This window comes from Geotrypetes seraphini, chromosome 17, assembly GCF_902459505.1.
Source record: "Geotrypetes seraphini chromosome 17, aGeoSer1.1, whole genome shotgun sequence".
NCBI classification, from domain to species: domain Eukaryota; kingdom Metazoa; phylum Chordata; class Amphibia; order Gymnophiona; family Dermophiidae; genus Geotrypetes; species Geotrypetes seraphini.
Genome location: NC_047100.1, coordinates 49,212,637 through 49,239,425, shown reverse-complemented (window position 1 = coordinate 49,239,425; position 26,789 = coordinate 49,212,637). Strand labels below are relative to the sequence as shown.

Sequence of the window (26,789 nt, the reverse complement as noted above, 5' to 3'; positions counted from 1 at the left end):
ATAAGTAAGCAATTGGACCAAGGTGACCCAGTAGACATTATATATCTAGATTTCCAAAAAGCCTTCGACAAGGTGCCCCATGAGCGCTTACTGAAGAAACTGTGGAGTCACGGGGTGGAAGGGGACGTGCACAGATGGATCAAAAATTGGCTGGCGGACAGGAAACAGAGGGTATGAGTAAAGGGGCACTACTCTGACTGGATAGGGGTCACAAGTGGTGTTCCGCAAGGGTCAGTGCTGGGACCACTGCTGTTCAATATATTTATTAATGATCTAGAAACGGGGACAAAGTGCGAAGTTATCAAGTTCGCGGATGACACAAAAGTCTCCAGCAGGGTCAGAACTGTTGAGGAATGCAAAGAACTGCAGAGCGACCTGAACAAACTGAGTGAGTGGGCAAAAAAATGGCAGATGAGCTTCAATGTGGAGAAATGTAAGGTCTTGCACATAGGGAAAGGGAACTCCATGTACAGCTACGCGATGGGAGGGAGGGTACTCGGGGAAGGCAACCAAGAAAAAGATCTGGGGGTATTGGTGGATAACACAATGAAGCCGGTGGCACAATGTGCAGCGGCCTCAAAAAAAGCGAACAGAATGTTGGGCATTATCAAGAAAGGTATCACTACCAGAACGAAGGAAGTTATCCTACCACTGTATCGAGCAATGGTGCGCCTACATCTGGAATACTGCGTCCAATACTGGTCGCCATACCTCAAGAAGGACATGGCAATACTCGAGAGGGTCCAGAGGAGGGCAACGAGGATGATAAAGGGTATGGAGAACCTTTCATATGCCGAACGGTTAGACAGGCTGGGGCTCTTTACCCTGGAGAAGCGGAGACTGAGAGGGGACATGATAGAGACTTATAAAATCATGAAAGGCATAGAGAAGGTGGAGAGGGACAGATTCTTTAGACTAGCAGGGACAACTAAAACAAGAGGTCATTCAGAAAAACTGAGAGGAGACAGATTCATAACGAATGCAAGGAAGTTCTTCTTCACTCAGAGGGTGGTGGACACCTGGAACGCGCTTCCCGGAGAGGTGATAAGACAGAGTACAATTCTGGGGTTCAAAAAGGGACTGGATGACTTCCTGGAAGCGAAGGGGATTACAGGATACAGATAGAGGTACCTTACAGGACATTGAGCGAATAGGGTATAGATATTTTAGGTTAGGTAGGAAACACTTTCAGGTCATGGACCTGGGGGGCCGCCGCGGGAGCGGACTGCCGGGCACGATGGACCCCTGGTCTGACCCGGCAGAGGCAATGCTTATGTTCTTTTGTTTGTCTGGAGTCTGGACTGAGCTTGGAGAACTCTCTCAGGGGTCCTACCAACCTCGGGGGAGGGGGGGTCATACTTGGAAGGGTTGAGTCCCTCTCCCCTACCCCCCCCAGGTTTTTTCTGAATCTAGAGGAGCCTCAACTGTATGCCTTGCCACCGATATGGCACTGAGTACAGTTTAGAGTGCCTATGGGGTCTGCTTTTTCTTGATACAGCTGATTGGCTGTGAGAAGAAATAAAAAGACAAAAGGAGCTTTGTATTGAAAAAAATAAAAAGGAGGCCTGAGGCTGCTAGTTTTACATGATGGTGGTGTGTTTTTGGCACATTCATTTATGAGCACTTCAAAAAAGAAGGAAAAGTGCGCTTTTTGTGGGCGCCGATTGGTGGGTGCATGAAATGTCCAGCTGCCTCGAGGGAGACCTGGATTCAGGTGTCGGTGTGCCGGGTTCTTCTTTGCATGCGCTTCACTCGGGTGCGGGGGTGAGCCCCGGGCTTCCCCTGTCACCCACGCCAGGTTTTCCTCAATTGCCAGCGGTCAGTTAGATTTGGTGTTGTGGTCTGCCAGGGAGGCTGGGGATTCCGTTTCAGCTGCAAGGGCTGGTGGTTCTTCTGTGGCGGTGGGTCAGCTATGCCTTTGGTGCCATGTGCGTTTTCTGGTGACAATTTAGCGACGGCCTATCCCTCAGTTTTGGTGGAAAGTGCATCTAATTTGCCCACGACCTCAGGTGATCATCCTGTCTTGGAAAGGCAGGAACAGGTCTTACATGTGTCTTCTGCTCCTAACATAAATGCTGTGTTGCTGCCATGGTTTTTTCTCCTGATTTGATGTTGGCCATCTGCAAGGCTTATTTACAAGCAGCTGAGGGTCCTGCTTTGGTGCCGGTGGCCCTTCCACGGCTCACTCTGTCCAACCCCTCAAGCCTTCGTCCAAGCAGTCACGGGTGTCTGGGGATGAAGATTCTTTTATGGCTGATCAATTTTCTCTGGATGAGGAATGAGATCTTGGGGAGAACCTTACAGATCCATTAAGGGGGCCTGATTTTTTGGATGAAGACTTGTTAGAGGTGCTGGTTGTGTGCATATTTCAACAGAAAGAATTGCAGGAGCTTATGCTTCAGGTGTTTTTGGTTTTACACTTTGAAGAGGAAGCTAAGGATCCCCCTCGTGTTGTGGACCCTCTCCTGAGAGGAAACCATTGAGCCGGTGAGCCTGACTTCAATTATAGGGAAGATGGTGGAAGCTATGATCAAAGACGGCATTTGCGAGCACATCGAGAGAAATGGCCTACTGAGAACAAGCCAGCACGGATTCTGTAAGGGAAGGTCATGCTTAACGAACCTTCTGTACTTCTTTGAGGGAATAAGCAGTCGGGTGGACAATGGGGAACCCATAGACATCATTTACCTCTATTTTCAAAAGGCTTTCAACAAGGTGCCACATGAAAGGCTGTTTAGGAAGCTGTGGAACCACGGGGTGGGAGGGGATTTGCACAGATGGATCAAGCACTGGTTGTCGGGTAGATTGCAGAGGGTCGGAGTGAAGGGCCAATATTCTGACTGGCGGGGAGTCACGAGCGGTGTGCCACAGGGATCGGTGCTGGGACCGTTACTCTTCAACATATTTATCAATGACCTGGAAAAGGAGGCAAAGTGCGAGGTTATAAAATTTGCAGACGATACCAAACTGTGCGGTAGAGTTAGGTCCAGGGAGGAGTGTGAGGACCTGCAAAGGGACCTGGACAAGCTGGAAGACTGGGCAAACAAATGGCAAATGCGCTTTAACGTGGAAAAATGCAAGGTCATGCATATAGGAAAAAAGAACCCGTTGTTCAACTACAAATTGGGGGGGGGCATTGTTGGGAGACAGCAGACTTGAGAGAGACTTGGGTGTGCTGGTGGATGCATCACTGAAGCCATCTGCACAGTGCGCAGCAGCCTCGAAAAAAGCCAACAGGATGCTGGGCATCATAAAGAGGGGCATAACAACCAGGACACGGGAAGTCATCATGCCATTGTATCGAGCGATGGTGCGTCCACATCTGGAATACTGCGTTCAGTATTGGTCGCCACACCTCAAGAAGGACATGGCGGTACTTGAGAGAGTCCAAAGGAGAGCAACGAAACTGGTAAAAGGGCTGGAACACTGCCCATATGCCGAGAGGTTGGATAGGCTGGGGCTCTTCTCTCTGGAAAAGAGGAGGCTCAGGGGAGATATGATAAGAGACCTTCAAGATCATGAGGGGCATAGAGAGGGTGGATAGGGACAGATTCTTCGGACTGAAGGGGACAACAGGTACGAGGGGGCATTCGGAGAAACTGAAGGGAGATAGGTTCAAAACAAATGCAAGGAAGTTTTTTTTCACCCAAAGGGTCGTGGACACTTGGAATGCGCTACCGGAGGAAGTGATCAGGCAGAGTACAGTACAGGGATTCAAACAGGGATTGGACGGATTCCTGAGGGATAAAGGGATCGTGGGATACTGAGAGAGGTGCTGGGATGTAATACAAGTATAGAAAACTAATCAGGTAATAAGTATGGAAACCCAACCAAGTTGTGAATGTGCAAGACCGGAGGATTAGGACTTCGATGGGAAGATAGGACTTCAATGGGAAACCAAGGTGGCAAGGGGGCCCCTTCTGGTTATTCAGACAGGTCGTGACCTGTTTGGGCCGCCGCGAGAGCGGACTGCTGGGCAGGATGGACATATGGTCTGACCCGGCGGAGGCACTGCTTATGTTCTTATGTTCATCCTGCTCTTTATGTATGCATCAGGATATTCAGGATGTAGTGTACGCTCAGTGGAATGTTCCAGGTATGGCGTGATCCATGGCGAGACTCTACCCCATCCCTGAAGGCGATAGAGATATCTTTAAGTCTCCTGTGGTTGATGGCGGTGCTATTGTGCACAGACATACCATGTGGTTTGGCCCTGAGAGACCTTCACCACCATAAAATGGAGACTCTGCTTAAATAAAGTTTTGATGTTGCTGCCCCGCCTCTCCAGGCAATGATTTGTGGCAGTCTGATGGCCCGAGCTTGTTTCTGGTGGTCTGAGCAAGTTGTTGACCATTAGTCCGCTGACTGGTCCTTGGTGGATCAGGAAGTGGCTAAGATTGAGCTAGGCACTTCTTATCTCTCTGATGCCATGTATGAACTTTTGTGTGTCTCTGCTATGTCCATGGCTCTTGGAGTAGCTACCCGTCGCACATAAGAACATAAAAATTGCCTCTGCTGGGTCAGACCAGTGGTCCATCGTGCCCAGCAGTCTGCTCACGCGGCGGCCCTTAGGTCAAAGACCAGTGCCCTATTTGAGTATACATTACATTACGTTACATTACATTATTATTATTCTTTATTCTTATATACCGCCATACCCAGAGAGTTCTAGGCGGTTTACATCAATTAGCAAATGATCTGCATTGAATAGCAGATTTACAACAAAATTAGAAGTAGGTTTACATTAGGGACTTCTATTCCGCCTATACCTTGCAGTTCAAGGCGGATTACAAAAGAGCTAACTGGACATTTCCAGTGAAGTTACAACAGTTTTGGGTTTGTTTTTTTGTTACAAGGGAGGAGAGGTAGCTGGATTAATTCCGGAAGAACTTGCAAATTGGATATTAAATTGACTGTACGTTACTGTGTGATATAACAAATAGATTACAGTTAGAGTACAAATAAGATTACGTTACATTTCAGGGATCTGAATACTTAGTTGGTGTTTTGGGGAGGAAGAGATTATTTAAGTGGAGGTTTTGGGGGAGAATTTATCTAGGAGGGGGGGAAGGGTTGGGTTAAGATATCTGGCTAAATTTTTTGAAAAGTAGGGTTTTGATTTCTTTTCGAAAAGTTTTGAAGTCACCCGTTGCCGTCAACAGGTTGGAGATGAAGTGGTTAAGTTTTGCTGCTTGCGTCGCCAGAAGGTTATCGAACATCTTTTTGCGCCGAGTGCCCTTGAGTGGAGGGAAGGCAAAAGGGTTTGGAGTTCTTCTTTGTCTTGAGGTGAGGATCTGGTTTAGGCGGTTGTTTAGATAGGGGGGGCGGAGCCGTTTAATGCTTTGAATAATAGACAGTAGAATATTTGAATTGAATTCGTGCTTGCATAGGTAGCCAGTGAGAGTCTAGGAAGGCAGTTGTAATATAATCATATTTTCTCAGGGAGTAGATCAGTCTGAGGGCAGTGTTTTGTATAGTCTGAAGTTGTTTTATCATGTTGGCAGGACAAGGTAGATAGAGGGAATTGCAATAGTCCAGTAGACCTAAGACTAGGGATTGGACAATTGGCCTGAATTGTGCTGGGTCGAAGAATTTTCTTATTTTACGTAGATTTCTCATAATTAAAAAAAGCTTTCTGGGATGTTTTATTGATTTGGGACTACATTGTGCAGCATCTGTCTATCGTTACTCCTAGGAGTTTGAGTTCGGGCTGTATTGGGTATTTGTTGTTTTTAATTTTCAGTTCTGTAATGGTGGGAGTTTTGGCCTTTTCGAGCAGAAGGAATTTTGTTTTATCTGAGTTTAGTTTCAGTTTGTGGTCTACCATCCATTTTTCCACTGCATCTAGGGTTATTTCCAGTTTTGCTGTAGTGGTGGGCTCTGATGGGTTGAAGGGGAGGAGTATGGTAATGTCGTCTGCGTAGCTGAAGGATGTAACATTTAAGTTATCTAAAGTGGCGCCAAGGGAGGAAATAAAGAGGTTGAAGAGCGTAGGTGATAGAGGTGATCCTTGTGGAACTCCGCATGGGTTGGACCATGGTTCTGATTTGATATTATTGGACTTTACCCTGTAGGTTCTTGCTTTGAGGAATCCTTGGAACCAATTGTAGACCTTGCCTGAGATCCCAATGGCGTCAAGTATCTGTAGCAGTATGGAGTGGTCGACCAGGTCAAATGCTGCGGAGAGGTCAAGTTGGATTAGCATCATCTTTTTGTCTTTGCTAATTTGCTGTCGAGCTGTGTCTAGTAGTGTTACATAAGAACATAAGAAATTGCCTCCGCTGAGGCAGACCAGAGGTCCATCTCGCCAGCGGTCCGCTCCCGCGGCGGCCCATTGCCTGAGCAGTGGTCTCAGACTATCCCTAAAACTACCTCTACTCCTATCTGTACCCCTCAATTCCTTTATCCTCCAGGAACCTATCCAAACCTTCTTTGAAGCCTTGTAACGTGCTCCGGCCTATCACAGCCTCCGGAAGCGCACTCCATGTATCCACCACCCTCTGGGTGAAAAAGAACTTTCTGGCATTTGTTCTAAACCTGTCCCCTTTTAATTTCTCCGAGTGCCCCCTTGTACTTGTGGTTCCCCATAATCTGAAAAATCTGTCCCTGTCTACCCTTTCTATACCCTTCAGGATCTTGAAGGTTTCTATCATGTCTCCTCTAAGTCTCCGCTTTTCCAGGGAGAACAGCCCCAGCTTTTTCAGTCTGTCAGTATATATGAGGTTTTCCATACCCTTTATCAGTTTAGTTGCTCTTCTCTGGACTCCCTCAAGTACCGCCATGTCCTTCTTGAGGTACGGCGACCAGGACTGGACACAGTATTCCAGATGCGGGCGCACCATTGCACGATACAGTGGCAGGATGACCTCCCTCGTCCTGGTCGTGATACCCTTCTTAATGATACCCAACATTTTGTTTGCTTTTCTTGAGGCTGTGGCGCACTGTGCCGACGCCTTCAAGGTTGTGTCTACCATCACTCCCAGGTTTCTTTCAAGGTTACTTACCCCTAGCAGTGATCCCCCCCATTTTGTAGCTGAACATCGGGTTCTTTTTCCCTACATGCATGACCTTGCATTTCCCTACGTTAAAGCTCATTTGCCACTTTTTGGCCCATTCTTCTAGTGACGTTAGGTCCCTTTGCAGATCTTCGCAGTCTTCCATGGTTTCTACCCTGCGGTAGAGTTTGGTGTCATCCGCAAATTTAATAACTTTGCAATTTGTTCCCGCCTCCAGGTCATTAATAAATATATTGAACAGGAGCGGTCCCAGCACCGACCCCTGCGGAACTCCGCTCGTGACCCATTGCCAGTCTGAGTAATGGCCCTTTACTCCAACCCTCTGTTTCCTGCCTGCCAGCCAGTTTTTGATCCATCGGTGGACCTCCCCTTGCACTCCGTGTTTCCACAGCTTTTTAAGCAGCCTTTCGTGCGGTACCTTGTCGAAGGCTTTTTGAAAGTCAAGGTAAATGATGTCGATGGATTCCCCTTTATCCACCTGGCTGTTTACTCCCTCAAAGAAGTACAATAAGTTTGTGAGGCATGACCTACCCTTGCAGAAGCCGTGCTGACTCGACTTTAGCTGTCCATTTTTTTCTATGTGTTCACAGATGGTATCCTTAATCAGCGCTTCCATCATCTTTCCCGGGACCGAGGTCAAGCTCATCGGCCTGTAGTTTCCCAGGTCCCCCCTTGAACCCTTCTTGAAGATGGGTGTAACATTTGCAATTTTCCAGTAGTGTTTCTGTGCTGTGGTTGGTTCGAAATCCTGATTGTGAGGGGTGAAGTAGGTTATGGTCTTCCAGGTAGTTGGTGAGGTATTGTGCAACTAGACCTTCTATTATTTTAACGTATATTGGTATTGAAGCGATTGGTCTGTAGTTGGAGGGACTATCTATTGGGCCTTTGTGGTCTTTCATGATTGGGGTGATTATGATCTCTCCAAGGTCTTGAGGGAATTGACCTTCTCTTAATGTGGTTTGAATCCATAGCATGAGGTTGGTTCTGAATGTGGTGGAGGAGTTTGATAACAGGTAGGTGGGGCAGTTATTTAGATCGCATGAAGCTTGGCTGTATTTTTTGTAGAGTCGATTCATATCCGACCAATGTAATACGGGGAAGACTGTCCAGCTTCTGTCTGCGGCGATGGCTTCTCCTGTTGAAGAGTTTGTTGTTATCTTGTCGAGGTGGGTGTGAGTATTGTTGAATGCGGTTCTGATCTTGATGATCTTATTTTTGAAATGATCTGCTAGTTGGATAGCTGTCGGTGGGTGGTTTCCTTGTGTAGCTAGGTGAGGTTTGGTGTTGGTGAGATTCTTTACTAGATTAAATAGCTTTTTTGTGTCTAGGGTTTCCGTGCCTATCATTTTGGAGTAGTAGGCTTTTCGTTTTTCCTTGAGCTTGTTCTTGTATTGGTTGATTTGAGTTCTCCATGCTGTTTTTGTGTGTTCTAGGCTCTTTTTTTTCCATTCTCTTTCTAGTTGTCTGCAGAGCTTTTTTAGTTGGAGAAGTTCAGTGTCGAACCATTTGTCTGGCGGTCTGCAGATTCTGAATTTTGATTTTTCAGGAGCTAGCTCATTCAGGATGGTTTCGCTTACAGTACGCCATTGTGATATGAATTCGTTGGGGGCTATATTGGTGATTGCGGGGTCTGCTTTGTCCCAGAATGTGGAGGGTTCGAGATTTGGGCGTGTTTTGAAGGAGGTTTTGGGAGGGGGTTGCTTGTTATTGCGTTGAGCCCAATTAATGTTAAAGGTGTATTTGTAGTGATCTGACCAGAGGGAGGGGTGCCAGGCCCCATTTGAGATGTGGATTTTGGGATTGTGAGTGTGTTGGGACATGTATGCAGCGACATCTAGTTGGTGGTCTTTTTCATGTGTGTGTTGGGGGTTGAGGATCTGGTAGTTCAGTGCTTTGAGGTATGAGAGTATATTTTCTACTTGTTTGGAGGTGTGGTCTTCTAGGTGGAAGTTTATGTCTCCAAGGAGTAGGTTATGAGGTGATGTTAGGGAGTTCTGGTAAATGAATTCTTCGAGAGCTTGTTTGTTAGCATTCCATTTTTCTGGTGTTGTGTAATAGAGAATGACACGGGGAAAAAATTTGTCCCCGGCCCCGGCCGACTATCCTCTGCACCGCCCCGTCACCGCCATTCCCTTCACCGCCCCGTCACCGTCACCGCCATCCCTTTCACCGCCCCGTTACCGCCACTGCCATCCCATTCACCGCCCCGTCACCATCACCGCAGCATGCATAAAAGCCTCAAACAGGTATGATTTTATATACTTATCTTTATTAACGTATAAAGGAAACATTCTTTACAACTTTACAACTTAGTTAACTATACAAAAACAAAACACAACCTGTACTTTTAATTGTCCTTATTTTTTAACCCGTGGATGAACAACAAATCATCTGCAGAAGTGGGTTAAAATGCAAACCTGCTACCATGAAATCTGATTTTTAAGGGCATGCATTCGTGCAATTGTGCCACAGCAAATGGACTTTGGTGCATTTGCCAAGGGAGAATCGCTACTGTGGCTTTGTAAAAGGGGCCCTTACTGAGTGAAGTCCATAGTCACCTAAACCAGTGTTTCTCTCAACCAAGTTTCCCAGGCCAATCTCCACACCTGACCCCCATCCCCATCATAATAGTAAATAGTACTAATTGTAATGCAATTTCTTCCATTCATTTTTCATGTATATAATATTAATTCATTATGGTAACCACAAAATTAAAAGAAACACAAAGCACACTGTATGCAGAGAAAATATTAATTAATATTTGTTTCATTTTTCAAAGAGGTCAAGACAGATGACTAAAATATGCAATGTCACTTCAGAAACAACTATAGAAAAATAGACAAATATAATGCAAAATATAGATAACTGATATAAATTCTCAAAACTGACACATTTTGATCACTAAATTGAAAATAGTCATTTTCCATACAATTTTTCTATCACTAATCTTCCCCCACCCCATATATATTCTGCAGGTTTTCAAAGAGATCAAGGCAGATGATTTTATGCAATGTCACATCAGGAACAACTATACAAAAATAGACAAATATACCCTCCGGGGCTCTATTGTGTGCGTGCTGGCTACCCTTCTCTTCCCTCCGAAACCAGAAGTAGCGTCCCGGGGGGGGGGGGGAAGAGAAGGGAAGCCAGCACGCATACGATAGAGCCACGGCATGGAGGGAAGCTTACAACTTGCTGCTTTTACTTGCTTCGGGCCTTCCTCACTGCTGGGTCCTGCCTTCGCGGAAACAGAAAGTAGGCAGGTCCTAGCAACGAGGAAGGCCCGAAGCAAGTAAAAGCATGCTGACAAAAAAAAGGCAGGCGTCAAACAAAATTTTCGGCGGCGAGTTAGCCCGGGAAGGAGCATCGGCGGCAGCAGCAGGATTAGCTGGGTGGTCATCTAAATCAGCCGGGGAGAACACTTACTTGTACCTGACGAAGTGAAACGAGTGAATCCAAGCGAGGCAGCGACTGCAAACAAAATAAAAATCCTGGGCTCGGCTCCGAAATCCAATCGCTACTGCTGCGCTACAACCCATTAAATATCAGGTGTGGCAGTAGCGATTGGTCCCCTTCTTTGAGCAAAAAGAACTGACCAATGAAGAGCCTGTATATTAGGGGGCGGAGTCAATGCGGCAACGTGCAAGTCGGGTAGAGACTAGAGAGTTGAGGAGACAGACCACGCGGAGACAAACATGGCCGCCGGAAAAAATCTGACACCCGGTCCCGAACTAAAGACTCACGGTGAAGACAAGGTAAATAGCGGTACATAGAAGGGGGTACATTTGCCTGCGGGGACAAATCTTTTCACCGTTTTTGCGGGCGGTGAAAACTTTTGTCCCCGTGTCTGCGGCGATTTGTCTATGGAGTCTCCAAAGCCCGCAGCCAAACCGCAGCCACCCCGCGGCTCCCTGTGGGGATCGCTCCCCGTGTCATTCTCTATTGTGTAACAAAGAATGCAGGTTAGAGTTCCTATGAGTGTATCGTCGGATAATTGGCAGGCTAGGAGATCTAGATGGGGAGTGGAGTGTTTGTCTAGGGTCTTTATGTTGATGTTGTTTTTGAGTATGATGTTTATAGCCTTACCTGCATTCGTTCTGGTTCAGCAAGAACTTATCTAACCCTTTCTTGAATCCCTGGAGGGTGCTTTCCCCTATAACAGCCTCTAGAAAAGTGTTCCAGATTTCTACCACTCTCTGGGTGAAGAAGAACTTCCTTACGTTTGTATGGCATCTATCCCCTTTTAACTTTAGAGAGTGCCCTCTCGTTCTCTTCACCTCGGAGAGGGTGAACAATCTCTCTTTCTCTACTATGTCAATTGCCTACAATATCTTGAATATTTCGATCATGTCCCATGTGGCATCTAAAACTAAGCTCAGTAAGTTCCCTTTTTGGGACTCCTTTCTTTTTGGGGAGGAGTTAGATAAGCTGGTTCAGGCTTTAAGTGACTCTAAAGTGCCTCGTTACTGGAGGACTGACCTTGCCAGGATTTGCGAGGTGGTTTTGCGAGGTGCATTTGCGCAACCTCTTTTCCTTCCAGAGGACTTTTATTTCAACACATGTAGTCCTTTCAGTGAGATTCATGACTCCGGGGGCTCCTCCACCACCCATCCAGCCCAATGACTCGTTGCAGGTCCTTCCACCAGTTCCAGTCGGAGCCCAGCTGAGAGAGTTTTACTGGGGGGGTGTCTAGATGTGATGTGGGATGATTATGCTCTGGAGTTTTCCCGAAGATTACCAGATCATTTCCTCTCCTCTCCTTGTTAGGTGATTTGGAAGAAGAGGGCTTTTCACCAGACACTGCGGAAGTTGTTGGACCTCAGAGCGGTAGATCCAGTGCCTTCGCAGGAGATGTGCACTGGCAGGTACTCTATTTATTTTGTGGTACCCAAGAAAGAGGGGTCTTTTCAGCCCATTTTGGATCTCGAAGGTGTCAACAGGGCTGTCCGGGTTCCCTCTTTTCGTATGGAAACACTAAAATCTGTAATTCTGGCGGTCCAGCCTGGAGAATTTCTGACTTCTCTTGACCTGACAGAGGCCTATCTGCATATTCCGATTTGGGCCGCCTATCAACAATTCCTTCACTTTGCGATCTTGGAAGAGCATTATTAGTTTTGTGTGATTCCCTTTGGTCTGGCCATGGTGCCAAGGACCTTCACAAAGATTATGGTGATGGTGGCGGCAGCGGTGGCCTTGCGCAAGGAGGGCATTCTGATATACCCCTATCTGGATGACTGGTTGTTCGTGCAAAGTCATTTCAGGAAAGCTCCCGAGTTATGACGGGTTCTGCAGTCCCTGGACTGGGTGGTCAACCTGTCCAAGAGCCGTTTGATTCCGTCTCAGCACTTATCTCAGCGTTCTGTTCGACACCAGTTTAGGGAGCGTGTCCCTTCCAGAAGCCAGGGTGTGCAAATTACAGTCACAGATTTGCTCCCTGATAGTTTTGTTGCTGCCCTCAGGTGCAGGACTTTCTGCAGGTCTTTGGGTCGATGATAGCCAGGAGGAAATGGTCAGGTGGGCTCGGGTTCACATGCGCCCTCTTCAGTATGCACTTCTTCAGCTGTGGTCACTACAGGTTCATGATCTGGACTCTCCCATTCTTCTTCGGGGTGAGTTCGTTGCGGGGCTATAGTCTTCTAATCTAATTCAGGGAGTGAGCCTAGATCAGCCCCAGTGGACAGTGCTTCTCACAGACACCAGTCTCCTCGGTTGGAGGGCTCAGTGTGTCTGTCGCTTGGCTCAGGGCAGCTGGGCGCCAGTGGAGGCATTCTGGTTGATCAGTGTTCTGGAGATCAAAGCCATTTGGTTAGCATTGGTGGAATTCCAGTCCTTGCTAAAGAGCAAGTCAGTTCAAGTTCTCTCAGACAATACCACAGTAGTGGCCTATGTCATTCGACAGGGGGGGGGGGGGCACCAAGAGTCATCTAGTGGCACTGGCAACCTCCCTCCTCATGGAATGGGCAGAGGCTCATCTTTTGGACATCTCTGCCTCCTAAATTGCCAGAGTGGACAGTGTCCAGGTGAACTTTCTCAGTCGTCATGCTCTGGATCCTGGCGAGTGGTGTCTCGGGCTGGAGGCCATCGAGTTGATTGTTCAGTCCTGGGGTTGGCCGATCATAGACCTCATGGCCACGAGTGTCATCACTAAAGTGCCAAGGTTCTTCAGTCAGCGCAGGGATTTCCAGGCCAAGGGGCTAGACGCTTTGGTACAGGCTTGGCCAATGACGCACCTGCTATATGTTTTTCCACCTTGGCCTCTGGTGGGCAGAGTTCTTTGGATTACCTGACACGCAGGCCATGTGATCCTGGTGACTTCGGTTTGGCCCAGGTCCTGTGATACGCAGATCTGTTTTCTCTGCTCATGGCAGATCCTCTTCCAATACCCCTATCACCTGATCTTCTGTCTCAGGGTCCCATTCAAATGTTCAATCCGGGTCCCTTTTGTCTTACGGCTTGGCTCTTGAAAAGGCTCACCTAAGGAAGAAGGGATATTCAGATAAGGGGATCTCCACTCTGTTGGGGTCTCGGAGACTTTCAACCTCTCGGGCTTATGTGCATGTTTGTCTTCTCTTGAGGAGTGGTTCTTCACGCCAGGGGGTTGAGCCCCTCCGCACTGCTTTGCCTCACATCTTGGAGTTTCTGCAGGATGGCCTGGAGCGCGGCCTTACACAGTCCTCTCTTAAGGTGCAGATTGCCGAGTTGTCTTCCTTTCGTGGTCTCTAGCATGATTGGCAGTTGGCCTCTTCTCCGGATGTGATTAGATTCCAGAGAGCTGCAAAATTGCTCCGACCGCCTGTTGGCTGTTGGTTCCTGCCTGGGACCTCATTCTGGTTCTCTCAGTGCATTTGAGCCTCGGTTCCTCTATGTTGAAGGACCTTACTCTTAAGGCGGTCTTCCTGGTGGCCATTACTTCTGTGAGAAGTGTGTCTGAACTGCAGGTTTTCTCTTATACCAATAACGTAATAAGGCAAATCAAGTCACATCAGGGTTTGTTCGGAGGGCGCTCAGGAAAATCAACTTCATTCACAGCTCACAAACAAAATCATGTGATTATGATATATGTGAAGGGTGCTCTCAGTGTGAACCATCAGTGATAGGAGTCCAGCTCCGACACTTCACTTCTGGGTCAAGGCGGTAAGCCTCCACCCCCACACCATCATCGAGCACCCTAAGTGTGCTGAAAATTAAAGAAACCTTTCTCCAAAATAATCCAATAAATCAATCAATCAATAAACCAATAAGTGAATCAAATATAACTCAAACAGTAATTCCTGAGCGACCCCCAAACAAACCCTGCCAGCCAGACCCCCCGGGGTTTCCGGGGAGTCTGGCTGGCAGGGTTTGTTTGGGGGTCGCTCAGGAATTACTGTTTGAGTTATATTTGATTCACTCATTGGTTTATTGATTGATTGATTTATTGGATTATTTTGGAGAAAGGTTTCTTTAATTTTCAGCACACTTAGGGTGCTCGATGATGGTGTGGGGGTGGAGGCTTACCGCCTTGACCCAGAAGTGAAGTGTCGGAGCTGGACTCCTATCGCTGATGGTTCACACTGAGAGCACCCTTCACATATATCATAATCACATGATTTTGTTTGTGAGCTGTGAATGAAGTTGATTTTCCTGAGCGCCCTCCGAACAAACCCTGATGTGACTTGATTTGCCTTGTTACATTATTGCTATAGTAGGATTTTTGGCAAAATTTGAGTATAATTGTGGTTTTCTCTTATAGGCAGCCTTTCCTGGAGTTCTCTCGGGAGTGGGTCATGCTGCGGCTGGTTCCCTCATTTTTGCCAAAGGTGGTTTCGCCTTTTCATATCAATCAGTCTGTTGTCCTTCCGGTCTTGGGTAGTCAGGAGGGCTCCTTAGAGCAGAGAAAGTTGTGCAAATTGGATGTCCATAGGGTTCTTCGCTCTTATGTTCAGAGGACCCAGGAGTTCTGGACATTGGATCCTCCTTTATGTCCTCTTAGCGGGTCCTCGTAAGGGGGATGGTGTTTCCAAGGCTACCATTGTGCAATGGATCAAGGAGGCTATTTCTTTGGTGTACCTTCTTCAAAAAAAGGCTGTTCCGAATTTCTCAAAGCTCATTCCACTCGGGGTCAAGTAGCTTCTTGGGCAGAGTATTCTCTTGTACCTCTGGTGGAGATCTGTATAGCTGCTCTTTGGTCTTCTCTCCATTCCTTTGTGCGGTACTACCGTGTTGACATTCAGGTGCGTTGAGACGTGATGTTCGGTGAGCATGTTCTAGTAGCAGCCCTTCAGGGGGTTCCACCTGTGATGGATTGGTACATTCCATCCATTTCTGTACCGGTCTGGAGGGACCGGTACAGAAAGAGAAATTAGGTCCTTACCTGCTCATTTTCTTTCTTTTAGTCCTTCCAGACCAGCAAAAATACCACCCTGTCGTGTTTTATTTTTTCCACGAAGAGTACGGTTTTTCTGCAGGTGTTAACTGTTGGAGGAGTTACAAAAGCAGCAGCGTTTGGTTTGGCTGGTTTAGCTGGTGAACTGTGGGACATTTGGGGAAGGTTCTTGTTCTAATCAGTATCCAACAGTGTTTTCCTGGTCTGCTTGGGCTAGGCTTATGTTTTATCTCCATGTGAGTGAGGAGTCGTATGTTCTGAATCAGCCTAGTTTTCGGCTATTAGTAAAAACTGATTGTAAGAGGGACTGCACATCTCATTGTACTGATGCCAAATGTCAGTGTCTCAGTCTCCACCTGCTAGCAGAGGAGCGTAAACCCATCTGTTTCTGTGCCAGTCTGGAGGGACTAAAAGAAAGAAAATTAGCAGGTAAGGACCTAATTTCTCCATGCAGTCACATGATATTAAAACACAAAAAACAATAACCCTACTGAGGGGGGTGGGGTGGAATTACATTCTTTAGAGTCAAATGTACTGAAAGAATTTGTAAAATACTACCTAAAAGCTAAAACTATATTGAAAAGACACTGAACCCTTAACTGCCTTTGGATTTTCCTGTAACACTTCAAGATGCAACAAGAAAACTTTTCCAGTGAGCACAGTATCTTCAGTGTATTGAACTTGCCATGTCCTTTCCTTTCTTATTTTTTGTTGTTTCTGCCTTCCCATGCTCTAATAAATAGTGTAATTGGTCTTTATCATGTGACTTCTAGCCTTTATTCTGCTGTACTTCCCTTCTGCTTTCCTGAGAAGATGAGTCTTGCTGATGGGATATATTGGGCATGTCGCAACTGCCTTCAATTGTATTTTTTACTTTAGATTGCCAAAGACATGGAACGATGGGCTAAGAGCTTAAACAAACAGAAGGAGAACTTTAAGAACAATTTCCAGCCATTGAGTTCCTTAAAGGAAGAAGAAAGGAGGGAATCTGCAGCTGCAGATGCTGGTTTTGCTCTTTTTGAGAAAAAGGTAATAAATATGCTTTGACATCTTTAATAAGATAAGAAGAGCAAGGTGTATGTCACTTACATAGGTGTCTGTATTCTAGGGTGCATTGGCTGAGAGACAGATTATCCTAGACTTCAAGAATGGTGATGATGAAAATCCATTAAAGGTAAGGGTTCAAACTTTGTAATTCCTCCTAACTAACTTCATATGTTTTCTTCCAAAATTTTCTTCAGTCTTCCTATGGTCTATACTTCTACTACTACAACTACTAATTCTGTTGTGGATACACAGGAGTCCATACTTGAGCTGTTGACTTCCATTTCCTGTGAACTGCAGAAGGATAGCCCTTTAAGAACTTGAGAACTCTCTTCTGCAGTGGAGCATAGCACCCTCCTCAGTTATTCCTTCTGCAAGTGAACTCAGAAGGTGTGTTTTGCTCTGCTCAACGCATGGTTGAGGAGATGGTGCGAAGAAGAAGGATTCCTTTTTATAAGGAACTGGACAACTTTTTGGGGGAAGAACAAGCTCTTCAGGAGGGACGGACTACACCTGAGCAAGGCAGGAACGAGACTGCTAGCAAACAACGTCAAGAGAGGAATTGAGCAGGCTTTAAACTGAGAAAAAGGGGAAAGCCGATAGTTGACCTGATGTCGACGTTTCGGACAAGAGTTTCCAAAGAAGATACTGAGAGAGAAAAATGCTGGGAAAAGGCAAGAGACGAACAACAGAAGCTGTTGACCAACAAAAAGGAAAATCAGATAAAATTAGAGGAACAGGAGAGATCAGGAAATCAGGATGCAGACGAAAAAGATACACCAAAAAATAAGGAACAAAGGAACAGAAAAGATACACCAAAAAATAAGGAAGAAGGGAACAGAAATGAGGGACCGGCAGCCCAAATAGGGGATGGTATGGGGAGCAAAACACATGTAAAACCAGCAGAGAAAAGAAAAGACCAGGACTTAAATTGCTTGTACGCTAATGCAAGGAGCCTAAAGTCCAAAATGGGAGAATTAGAAGCCATAGCCACAAAAGAAAACCTAGACATCATTGGAATCACGGAAACATGGTGGAACGAGGATAACCAATGGAACGTAGTGCTGCCAGGGTACAAACTCTATAGAAGAGACAGGACCAACAAGAAGGGTGGAGGAATAGCACTATACATAAAAGACACCATTCCCTCGTCCGGAGTGGATATAGAACCAAAGGCGGAAGGACTGGAGTCATTATGGGTCAAATTACCAGGAAAAGGTGGCCTTGACATAAGATTGGGTCTATACTATCGTCCACCTGGACAAACGGAAGCAAACGACAAAGATCTGACGGCAGAATTGAGGCGGGAAGGCAACAACAGAAATGTGACAGTAATGGGAGATTTCAACTACCCCGGGATAAACTGGAGTATTGGAAACTCAAACTGTGCGAGGGAAACAGAATTCTTAGAGGCTGTGAGGGACTGCTTTATGGATCAGCTTGTCAAGGAACCAACAAGAGGAGATGCCACTCTTGACCTAATCCTCAACGGATTAGGGGGACCTGCAAAAGAAGTGGAAGTAGTAGGGCCACTAGGAAACAGTGATCACAACATGATCCAGTACAAATTAGGAGTAAGTTCAATAAAAGGAAAAAGAACCACAGTGACAACGCTCAACTTCAAGAAAGGGAACTATGATGCTATGAGAGCAATGGTAAGAAAAAAACTTAGAAACAGCTCAAGGAAAACAGAAACTGTAGAGCAAGCCTGGTCTCTATTCAAGGGCACAGTGCAAGAAGCACAACATATGTACATTCCCATATTTAGAAAAGGGTGCAAAAAAAACCGAAAAAAAGACCCCGTATGGATAAACAATGAGGTGAAGAAAGCGATAGGAGACAAAAAAAAAATCATTCCGGAAATGGAAAAAGGACCAGACTGGGGAAAACTGGGATGAACACAGGAAAGGCCAAAGAGAATGTCACCAAGTGGTTAGGAGAGCGAAAAGAGAATACGAAGAGAGACTGGCCAGGGAGGCAAAAAACTTCAAATCATTCTTCAGATATGTTAAGGGGAAGAAACCAGCGAGGGAGGAAGTAGGACCGTTGGATGATGGAGATAAAAAGGGAGTGATAAAGGAGCAAAAAGAGGTAGCTGACAGGTTAAACAAATTCTTCTCGTCAGTCTTCACAAGCGAGGACACATCCAATGTACCGGAACCCGACGTGATCTTCCATGGTGATCAAGAAGAAAAACTGTCGGCAATAGAGGTGAGCCATGAGGATGTCCTCCAACAGATAGATAGATTGAAAAGCGACAAATCACCAGGCCCAGACGGAATCCACCCTAGGGTACTAAAAGAACTAAGAAATGAGATAGCGGAAATACTCCAACGAGTTTGCAACCTATCCTTGAAAACTGGAGAGATACCGGAGGACTGGAAGATAGCAAATGTTACACCTATCTTTAAAAAGTTTGACATCGGTTCCAGGCAAGATGGTAGAAGCACTGATAAAGGACAGCATCTGTGAGCACATCGAAAAAAATGGGCTGATGAAAGCGAGCCAACATGGCTTCTGCAAGGGAAGATTGTGCCAAACAAACTTACTGCACTTCTTCGAGAGGGTAAACAGCCATTTGGACAAAGGGGAACCTGTAGACATCATCTACCTTGACTTCCAAAAGGCCTTTGACAAGGTACCCCATGAGCGGTTACTTAGGAAGCTGTGGAACCACGGGGTGGAAGGGGACGTACACAGATGGGTCAAACACTGGTTGGCAGGCAGGAGACAGAGGGTTGGAGTGAAGGGTCACTACTCGGGCTGGAGGAAAGTCACGAGTGGAGTTCCGCAGGGGTCTGTACTTGGACCGCTGCTGTTCAATGTATTTATTAATGACCTGGAAACGGGGACGAAATGTGAAGTTATAAAATTTGCGGATGACACTAAACTCTGTAGAAGGGTCAGAACTACGGAAGAGTGTGAGGACCTACAAAGGGACCTAAGCAAACTGGAGGAGTGGGAAAATAAATGGCAGATGAAATTCAATGTAGAGAAATGCAAGGTCATGCATATAGGGAGAAAGAACCCGATGTTCAGCTACCAAATGGGGGGATTAGTATTAGAGGGAAGTAACCTTGAAAGAGATTTGGGTGTACTGGTGGATACAACAATGAAGTCAACGGCGCAATGCGCAGCAGCCGCGAAGAAGGCGAACAGAATGTTGGGTATTATTAAAAATGGTATTACGACCAGAACGAAAGAAGTCATCCTGCCGTTGTATCAGGCAATGGTGCGCCCACACCTGGCGTACTGTGTTCAGTATTGGTCACCGCACCTTAAGAAGGATATGGCAATACTTGAAAGGGTCCAGAGGAGAGCGACACAAATGATTAAGGGCATGGAAAACCTTTCATACACTGAAAGATTGGAGAAGCTGGAGCTCTTCTCCCTGGAAAAGCGGAGACTCAGAGGAGACATGATAGAGACCTACAAGATCATGAAGGGCATAGAGAAAGTGGAGAGAGACAGATTCTTCAAACTTTCAAAACATAAAAGAACAAGAGGGCATTCGGAAAAATTAGAAGGGGATAGATTCAAAACAAATGCTAGGAAGTTTTTCTTTACTCAGCGGGTGGTGGACACCTGGAATGCGCTTCCAGAGGATGTAATAGGGCAGAGTACGGTACTGGGGTTTAAGAAAGGATTGGACAATTTCCTGTTGGAAAAGGGGATAGAGGGGTATAGATAGAGGATTATTACGCAGGTTCTGGGCCTGTTGGGCCGCCGCGTGAGCGGACTGCTGGGCACGATGGACCTCAGGTCTGACCCGGCAGAGGCATTGCTTATGTGCTCTGTTTTTTCTTTGTTTTTGGTGTTTTTTCTACCAGATTTTTAAAGTTCTTTATGGCTTCAATGCTTGGAGGTCCCCTGCTCGGGCATACTCCACTGGAGAAAGAATACAGTCCCATGTGGGAGGACTGCTGCTCCTGCCAATCTCTGAGTACCTGTGGAGCCAGCCTGCTTTGGGCCCTTTCAGGAGCTCAGGGTTCGTCCCCCTGGGAGCGGCTTGCCTGCTGATTTGGTCAGAGGCTTGAGCACAGGCTGTGTGGCCCCTGAGTAAGAACCCTAGGGGTATTGAGGAACCAGCTACATAGAACAGTTTCTCTTCAATCTCAGGTTCATAATCTGTTTTAAAAAATGCTTTTTCAGTCTTTGAATGTTGAGAAGGGTTCTTCATTTATTTTATCAACAGCACTTTGCCACATTGGTACAAGCTATTATATTAGCTCAGTTAGATTATTGCAATTCTGTACATTTGCTTGAGTAAGAGTAATCTAAAAAGGTTCCAACTGATTCAAAACACAGCGGCCAAACTGATCTTTATTTATTTATTTTTTCCATTTCTTTATTCATTTTACATCAAAAGGAAGTTTGACCATGCTTCCCTTCTGTTAAAAGTGCTCCATTGGCTACCAGACCATTTCAGAATCAAATTTAAGTGTGCTAGTATAATAATCAAAATCTTATTCTTTCATTCAATTCTATGCGGGCTGCAAAATCAAGAATTTTTCATATCGTTTAAACTTTCTTTCTCTTCTTTCAAAGGTACCAAAGCCGTAGGCTCTATTTCTCAGTGCTTTACATGTATATTTGCGATTATCTAGAATGACCTTCCTTCTGAGATTAGGACACTCCTTTCCCTTCAAACTTTAAAATCTTTAAAAATATATATTTTTTTTAACAATCTTTGAATGACTACTGAAGTTGTGGTCTGTATAATAAGTACTATGGCAGGTTGTTTAACTCAGAATTTTTAAATTTATTCTGAGTTTCTTTTCTATTTCACTTAATCTGTAAACCGAGTCGAGACCCTTTTTTGGAGAAGACTCTGTATATAAACCTAAGGATTGGATTGTCTGAGTGAAAAAATATTTCCTTCTATTGGTTTTAAAAGTATTTCCCTGTAACTTCGAAGGTCCCCTAGTCCTTGTAATTTTTGATGGCATGAAAAATCGATCCACTTGTACCTGTTTACTCCACTCAGGATTTTGTAGACTTCAATCATATCTCCCCTCAGCTGTCTCTTTTCCAAGTTGAAGAGCCCTAACCTTTTTAGTCTTTCATCATACGAGAGGAGTTCCATCCCATCATCTTGTATTGGCATTGTATTAGTACTGAATTGGTCTCTCTTCTTTGAACCTTTTTTAGTGTTATATCTTTCTTAAGATAAGGAGACCAGAATTGAACGCAATACTCCATGTGAGGCTGCACCATGGAGCGATACAGAAACATAACATTCTTAGTTTTGTTAACCATCTGTTTTTAAAAAAATGATTCCTAGCATCTTGTTTGCTGTTTTAGCCGGCATCACACATTGAGTGGAAGGTTTTATTGTATTGTCTACAATGACACCCAGATCTATTTTTTGTGCAGTAACCCCCAAGGTGGACCCTAGCATCTGGTAACTGATTTGGGTTATTCTTCCCAATGTGCATCACTTTGCATTTGTCCATTTGGAACTATCATAGTTTTCCTGTTTTTGTTGTGGACTATTTTCACTGACTAATGATGTTGCCTTGTTCTTATTTGTAGCTTGGGCTTGTGGCTGCATACAGTGGAGACAGTGATAACGAGGAGGACCTGCAGGACTTTGTAATAGAGGTGGATGAAGAAAAATTGACAGACTGGAGGAAGCTGGCTTGCCTGCTATGTAGGAGACAGTTTCCCAATAAAGATGCTTTGACTAGACATCAGCAACTATCTGAGTTGCATAAGGTAACTTGCAAATATTGTTGAGAGGGTCTTCTGTTTTGGAATAAACATTTGGATGCTCTTTAGAATTTGATTTTTAAGATTTAAATTAGTGTTACTCCCCCCCCCCCCCCCCCCCAAAGCACTAACACCCATCAGTTTGAGTTTCATTTAAGGTGATTTCTAGTGTGTCATTCTGGATAGAGAATGACGCGGGGACAAATTTTTCCCCATCCTGTGGGAACTCATTTTCCTGTTCAATCCCAGAGAGTTAAGTTCCTGTCCCTGTCCCATACCTGCAAGCTCTGTTCTCATCTGCACAAGCTTCAAACACTTTAAAATCATAAGTGTTTGAGGCTTGTGTGATTAAGACGGAGTTTATAGGATAGGGGACGGGACAGGGAAATTGAATTCCTGCGGGGACGGGGAAAATTTGTCCTTGTGTCACTCTCCCATTCTGGACAAGCAGGTAACTTCTCCATTATCATGTGCCTTACAGAAGGAGTCCACTCCTGATTTTTTTCTGTAACCCTCCTACTTCACAGAGAGCTCTACTGTCGCCTTGAGTTTTTTTCCTTTTGCACGTGAGCCTGAAGGAGTGTTTTTGTTCTGCTCAGCCTTTTTCTTTATTTTCTTGGGGGGGGGGGTCGGGAATTAGTTTTCAGTGCTTGGAGCTTCCCTGTCGAGGGTTCAGTTCCTCCTGTATGGAGAAGAAGCAGACTGTAGTCTGCATCTGATAGGCCAATCCCTTGTGGTACCTATTAACCAGCCTGCAGAAGTGTTTTGGGGGTTTGAGGCCATCCCCGGTCAGCATTGCTCACCTACTGCTTGGCAGGAGTTTGAATGCAGGCTGTCAGGCTTCCATAGGAGGCTCAGCAGTGTCTTGCAGGGTGCTGGCTTCGTTTTCACCTCCCCCTTTGAGTTTTATGTATCCTTTCAAGGAGAAATTCTTTGCTTCCTACTTGGTTTTTAGGTCAGTGAGTAAGAGCATGGAAACATGCTATTATCCCAGGACAAGCAGGCAGCCTATTCTCAACATATGGGTGACGTCATCCATGGAGCCTGGATGCGGACAGCTTCGCAAGCAGACTTATTTGAAGAACTTTAGAAAGTTTGCGACTGCCGCATCGCGCATGCGCAAGTGCCTTCCTGCCTGACGCAGGACGCGCGTCTCCTCAGTTCTCAGTTTTCCACAGAGCTGAGAAGTTCTATTTTGACACTCTGTGCTAGACTCAGTTCTACTTCGTGCCTTCTCTCACCGCGGCTCGTGTTTTATTTTACAAGATCGCTGTGTTTCTTTGCGCGTTTTCATTTATATTTTTAAAAACCCTTTATTTTTCTTTTGTGTCACGGTGGGGCCTGCCTCACAGCATCAGCCTACGGGCTTCAATCTCGCTGAGGCTATTTATCCTTTTATGTCCCGGCCGGTCACAGGCTTCAAGAAGTGTAGCTATTGCCAGCGCACGATCTCCCTCACTGATCCACATAGGTGGTGTGTTCAGTGTTTGGGACCTGACCATTGTCCGGAGTCGTGTGCCTACTGTGCTACCCTTCAACCTTGAGCCATCAAACGTCATTGAGTTTAGGTGGAGAAACTCTTTAGCGGTATGGATCCACTTTCCCCGGTCTCAACCTCAAATCCGGTCAAGCTTCTCACAGGGGTTTCGCCTTCTGCCTCGACCTTAATCAAACCCTCCTCATTTGGCGGGTCCTCATCCTCGAGCAAATCTGTTAAGTCTCCTGAGGAGACGCTTGCCTCGCTGCCTCCCTCAGGTCAGGTACCAGCAGTGGTTATTAAGCTGCCCAAGAAGCATGTCTCGAAGTTGAAGTCATTCTTCCTCCTCTTCCTCAGAGATTATAGCCACACCAAATGTACCAGATCCTCAAGTCTCTTTGTCACATTTGGAGACTATGATCCAGACCATTCTGGATAGGCAGTTTGGTAATATGCTTGCCAACATACTCTTACCTCGACTCTGCTTCCTGCAGTCCAGTCTGAGCACTTAGCAGTATCACAAGGAGTAGAGTCCTTGGCAGTACCTCGAGCTGAATCTACCCACTCTATACAAGGAGACGAGTCATTGAGAGTGCCTCAAGAGGATTCTACACACTATATGCAAGAAGTCAAGTCTTTGCGAGTGTCTCGTCTGGAGTATAAGCACACTACTCAAGGAGCCATGTCCTTGTCAGTGCCTCAAGATACCTCGACACAAGGAGCTCAGTCCGTTTTGGTATCTCTATCTCCAGCCCTCCTTCCTCGCATAAGGCATCGCCTATCCCGAGGCATAGAGCGAAAACTACTCGACGTTCCTCTCGGCAGGACCTGCCTGGTTCGAGGCACAGTTCTCCACACCAGTCAAGGCATCCATCGAGGCACAGGTCCTCTTCTCGAGACAGACCTTGTTTCTCCAGGCCTTGAGACTCTTTGTACAAATGAAACTAAATGAGTCCAAAACAAAATTACTTTGGCTTGGCCCAATATTAGATAATTTACCCACCTCCATCCCACTGTCTTCCGGCCCCACTCTTCAGCTTGAGTTTTCAAGCAAAGTCCTGGGCATCATCATAGACTCTTCTCTTTCCTTCAATGACCACATCAACTCCTTGGTAAAAAAATGCTTCTTTAGCCTCCACATGCTGAGGAAAGTGAGATCCTGCTTTCATCAATCTCACTTCGCCGTCCTTGTTAAATCCACCATCCTCTCTAGACTGGATTATTGCAACTCCATCTTTATAAGCCTAACTAAGAAAAACCTACATAGACTTCAGCTAATTCAGAATGCCGCGGCTAAGCTTATTTTTGCAAAAGGCAAATTTGACCATGTCTCTCCACTCCTGTCCAAGCTTCACTGGCTTCCAGTACCCTCCAGAGTCCTCTTCAAATGTGCCTGCTTAGCCTTCAAGATCCTTCACGGCATCCTCCCTCCCGTTATTCCACTCTTTTGGAATTCCTCAAACCCTAATTCCACCAGATCCTCCCAAAAAATTGAAACTATCTTTTCCTTCTACAAAAGGTATATCCCGCGCAGGAAAACTAGGAACATCCCTCCCCTTTAGAACCACAGAACTCTGGAATAACCTCACATCCCCGCTCAGAAATTCCAGCTCCCTCCAACTCTTCCACAAACACCTGAAAACTTGGCTCTTCTCAAAAATCTAATACCTCCCGCTCTTTCGTACCCTGGCCCCTCTCTACCCTCTTAGTTCCTTTTCTTTAACCCTTCATTGGAGTTCCTTTCTATCCTAACTCTGTAAACCGTGCCGAGCTCTGCGCTTGCAGAGATGGTGCGGTATACAAACCTAAGGTTTAGTTTAGTTTAGTGGCCTCCTCAGTTGAAAAGACCACCTGCAGAGCATTTCTACTCTTGCCATTCAAGTTGTTCTCCTGCGAGAGATTCCCTACATTCTCTCAGTGAGTCATCTATACCTGCATATTCAGACCTCAGGTATAAGTACTCCAGAGAAGCTTCACCTTTGTTCTCTGCCTTGTGAGGCGCCTCAAGGTCACCTTCTTCCCCTCAAGGTCAACCTTCCTTAGAGCAGATATCTTTTTCTTCTTTCCTACGTCAAATGAGTAAGGACCTCAATATTACTTTGGACTCTGATTCCAAATACTCTACGGAGTATTTAGAGGAAATGGGTATGTCTCGTCCTCCTGCGGAGTCTCTTAAATTGCACATCAATACACTTTTTTCTCAAAATTTCAAGCGGAATCTTGAAACAATTTATTCCATTCCTGCTGTACCAGGAAAGCTGGAATATTGTTTATCCCAGGACAAGCAGGCAGCATATTCTTAACGCATGGGTGACGTCACCGACGGAGCCCCGGTACGGACCTTTTTAACTAGAAAGTTCTAGTTGGCCGCACCGCGCATGCGCGAGTACCTTCCCGCCCGACGGAGGAGAGCGTGGTCCCCAGTTTCTTAGTTTCCGTGGAGCGAAGAAGACACATGTGTTTTCAACGGCCGTTGAAAAACTAATTTTTGCCTTCCCGCTCGCGTATTTCTTCACTTTTTTTCCTTTTTTCTTATTGGATTCCCTTTATTTTTGTTAAAAAAAAAAAAAAAAAAACTCGTTGAGTTTTCTTTATTTTTTTAGGCCGGCCCCGGCGGGGCCTATTGCCACCATACAGGCCTCCGGGTTCGATTTTGCGGAGGCCGTGTTTCCATTCATGCCCCCTCAACCGGGTTTTTTTTTTTTTTTCCTTATTTTTTATTTTCAAGTTTTACATAAAGTGTACAAAATATTAAAATATAATTGATAAATACAAAATATCACTTTTATATCTAATACATCATATTCTAACTATGTTTTTCCCCCTCTCCCTCCCCCCACCCTTCTATTACTATTCATTCATACATTACATATTGTATAACATATTATAACATATTATGTAGAAATTATTTTCATTACCCCCCCTCTATGTGTGTCACAAAAAAAGATATTTAAAAGAAGAAAAGAAGAAGAAAAATCCTGCTATTTATTCATTGCAGTATTTTGTCAATGGCCCCCATATTTTTATAAATTTAGTATATGTCCCTCTTTGTATTGCTATTGTTCTTTCCATTTTAAATACATGACATATTGTATTCCACCAAAATGTATAATTTAGGTTATTATAATTCTTCCAATTATTGGTTATATGCTGAATGGCCACCCCTGTCATAATC

General features: G+C 45.5%; 1 protein-coding gene across 1 annotated transcript in view; it reads left to right on the top strand.

The window, feature by feature from the left end:
• Positions 1-26,789, top strand: part of RBM5 (RNA binding motif protein 5) — a 333,945-nt gene that overhangs the window by 266,679 nt on the left and 40,477 nt on the right. The window contains exons 20-22 of the mRNA XM_033925757.1: positions 16,261-16,410; positions 16,490-16,555; positions 21,961-22,143. Coding sequence (XP_033781648.1) covers positions 16,261-16,410; positions 16,490-16,555; positions 21,961-22,143 — 399 coding nt within the window. The remainder of the gene's footprint in view (positions 1-16,260; positions 16,411-16,489; positions 16,556-21,960; positions 22,144-26,789) is intronic.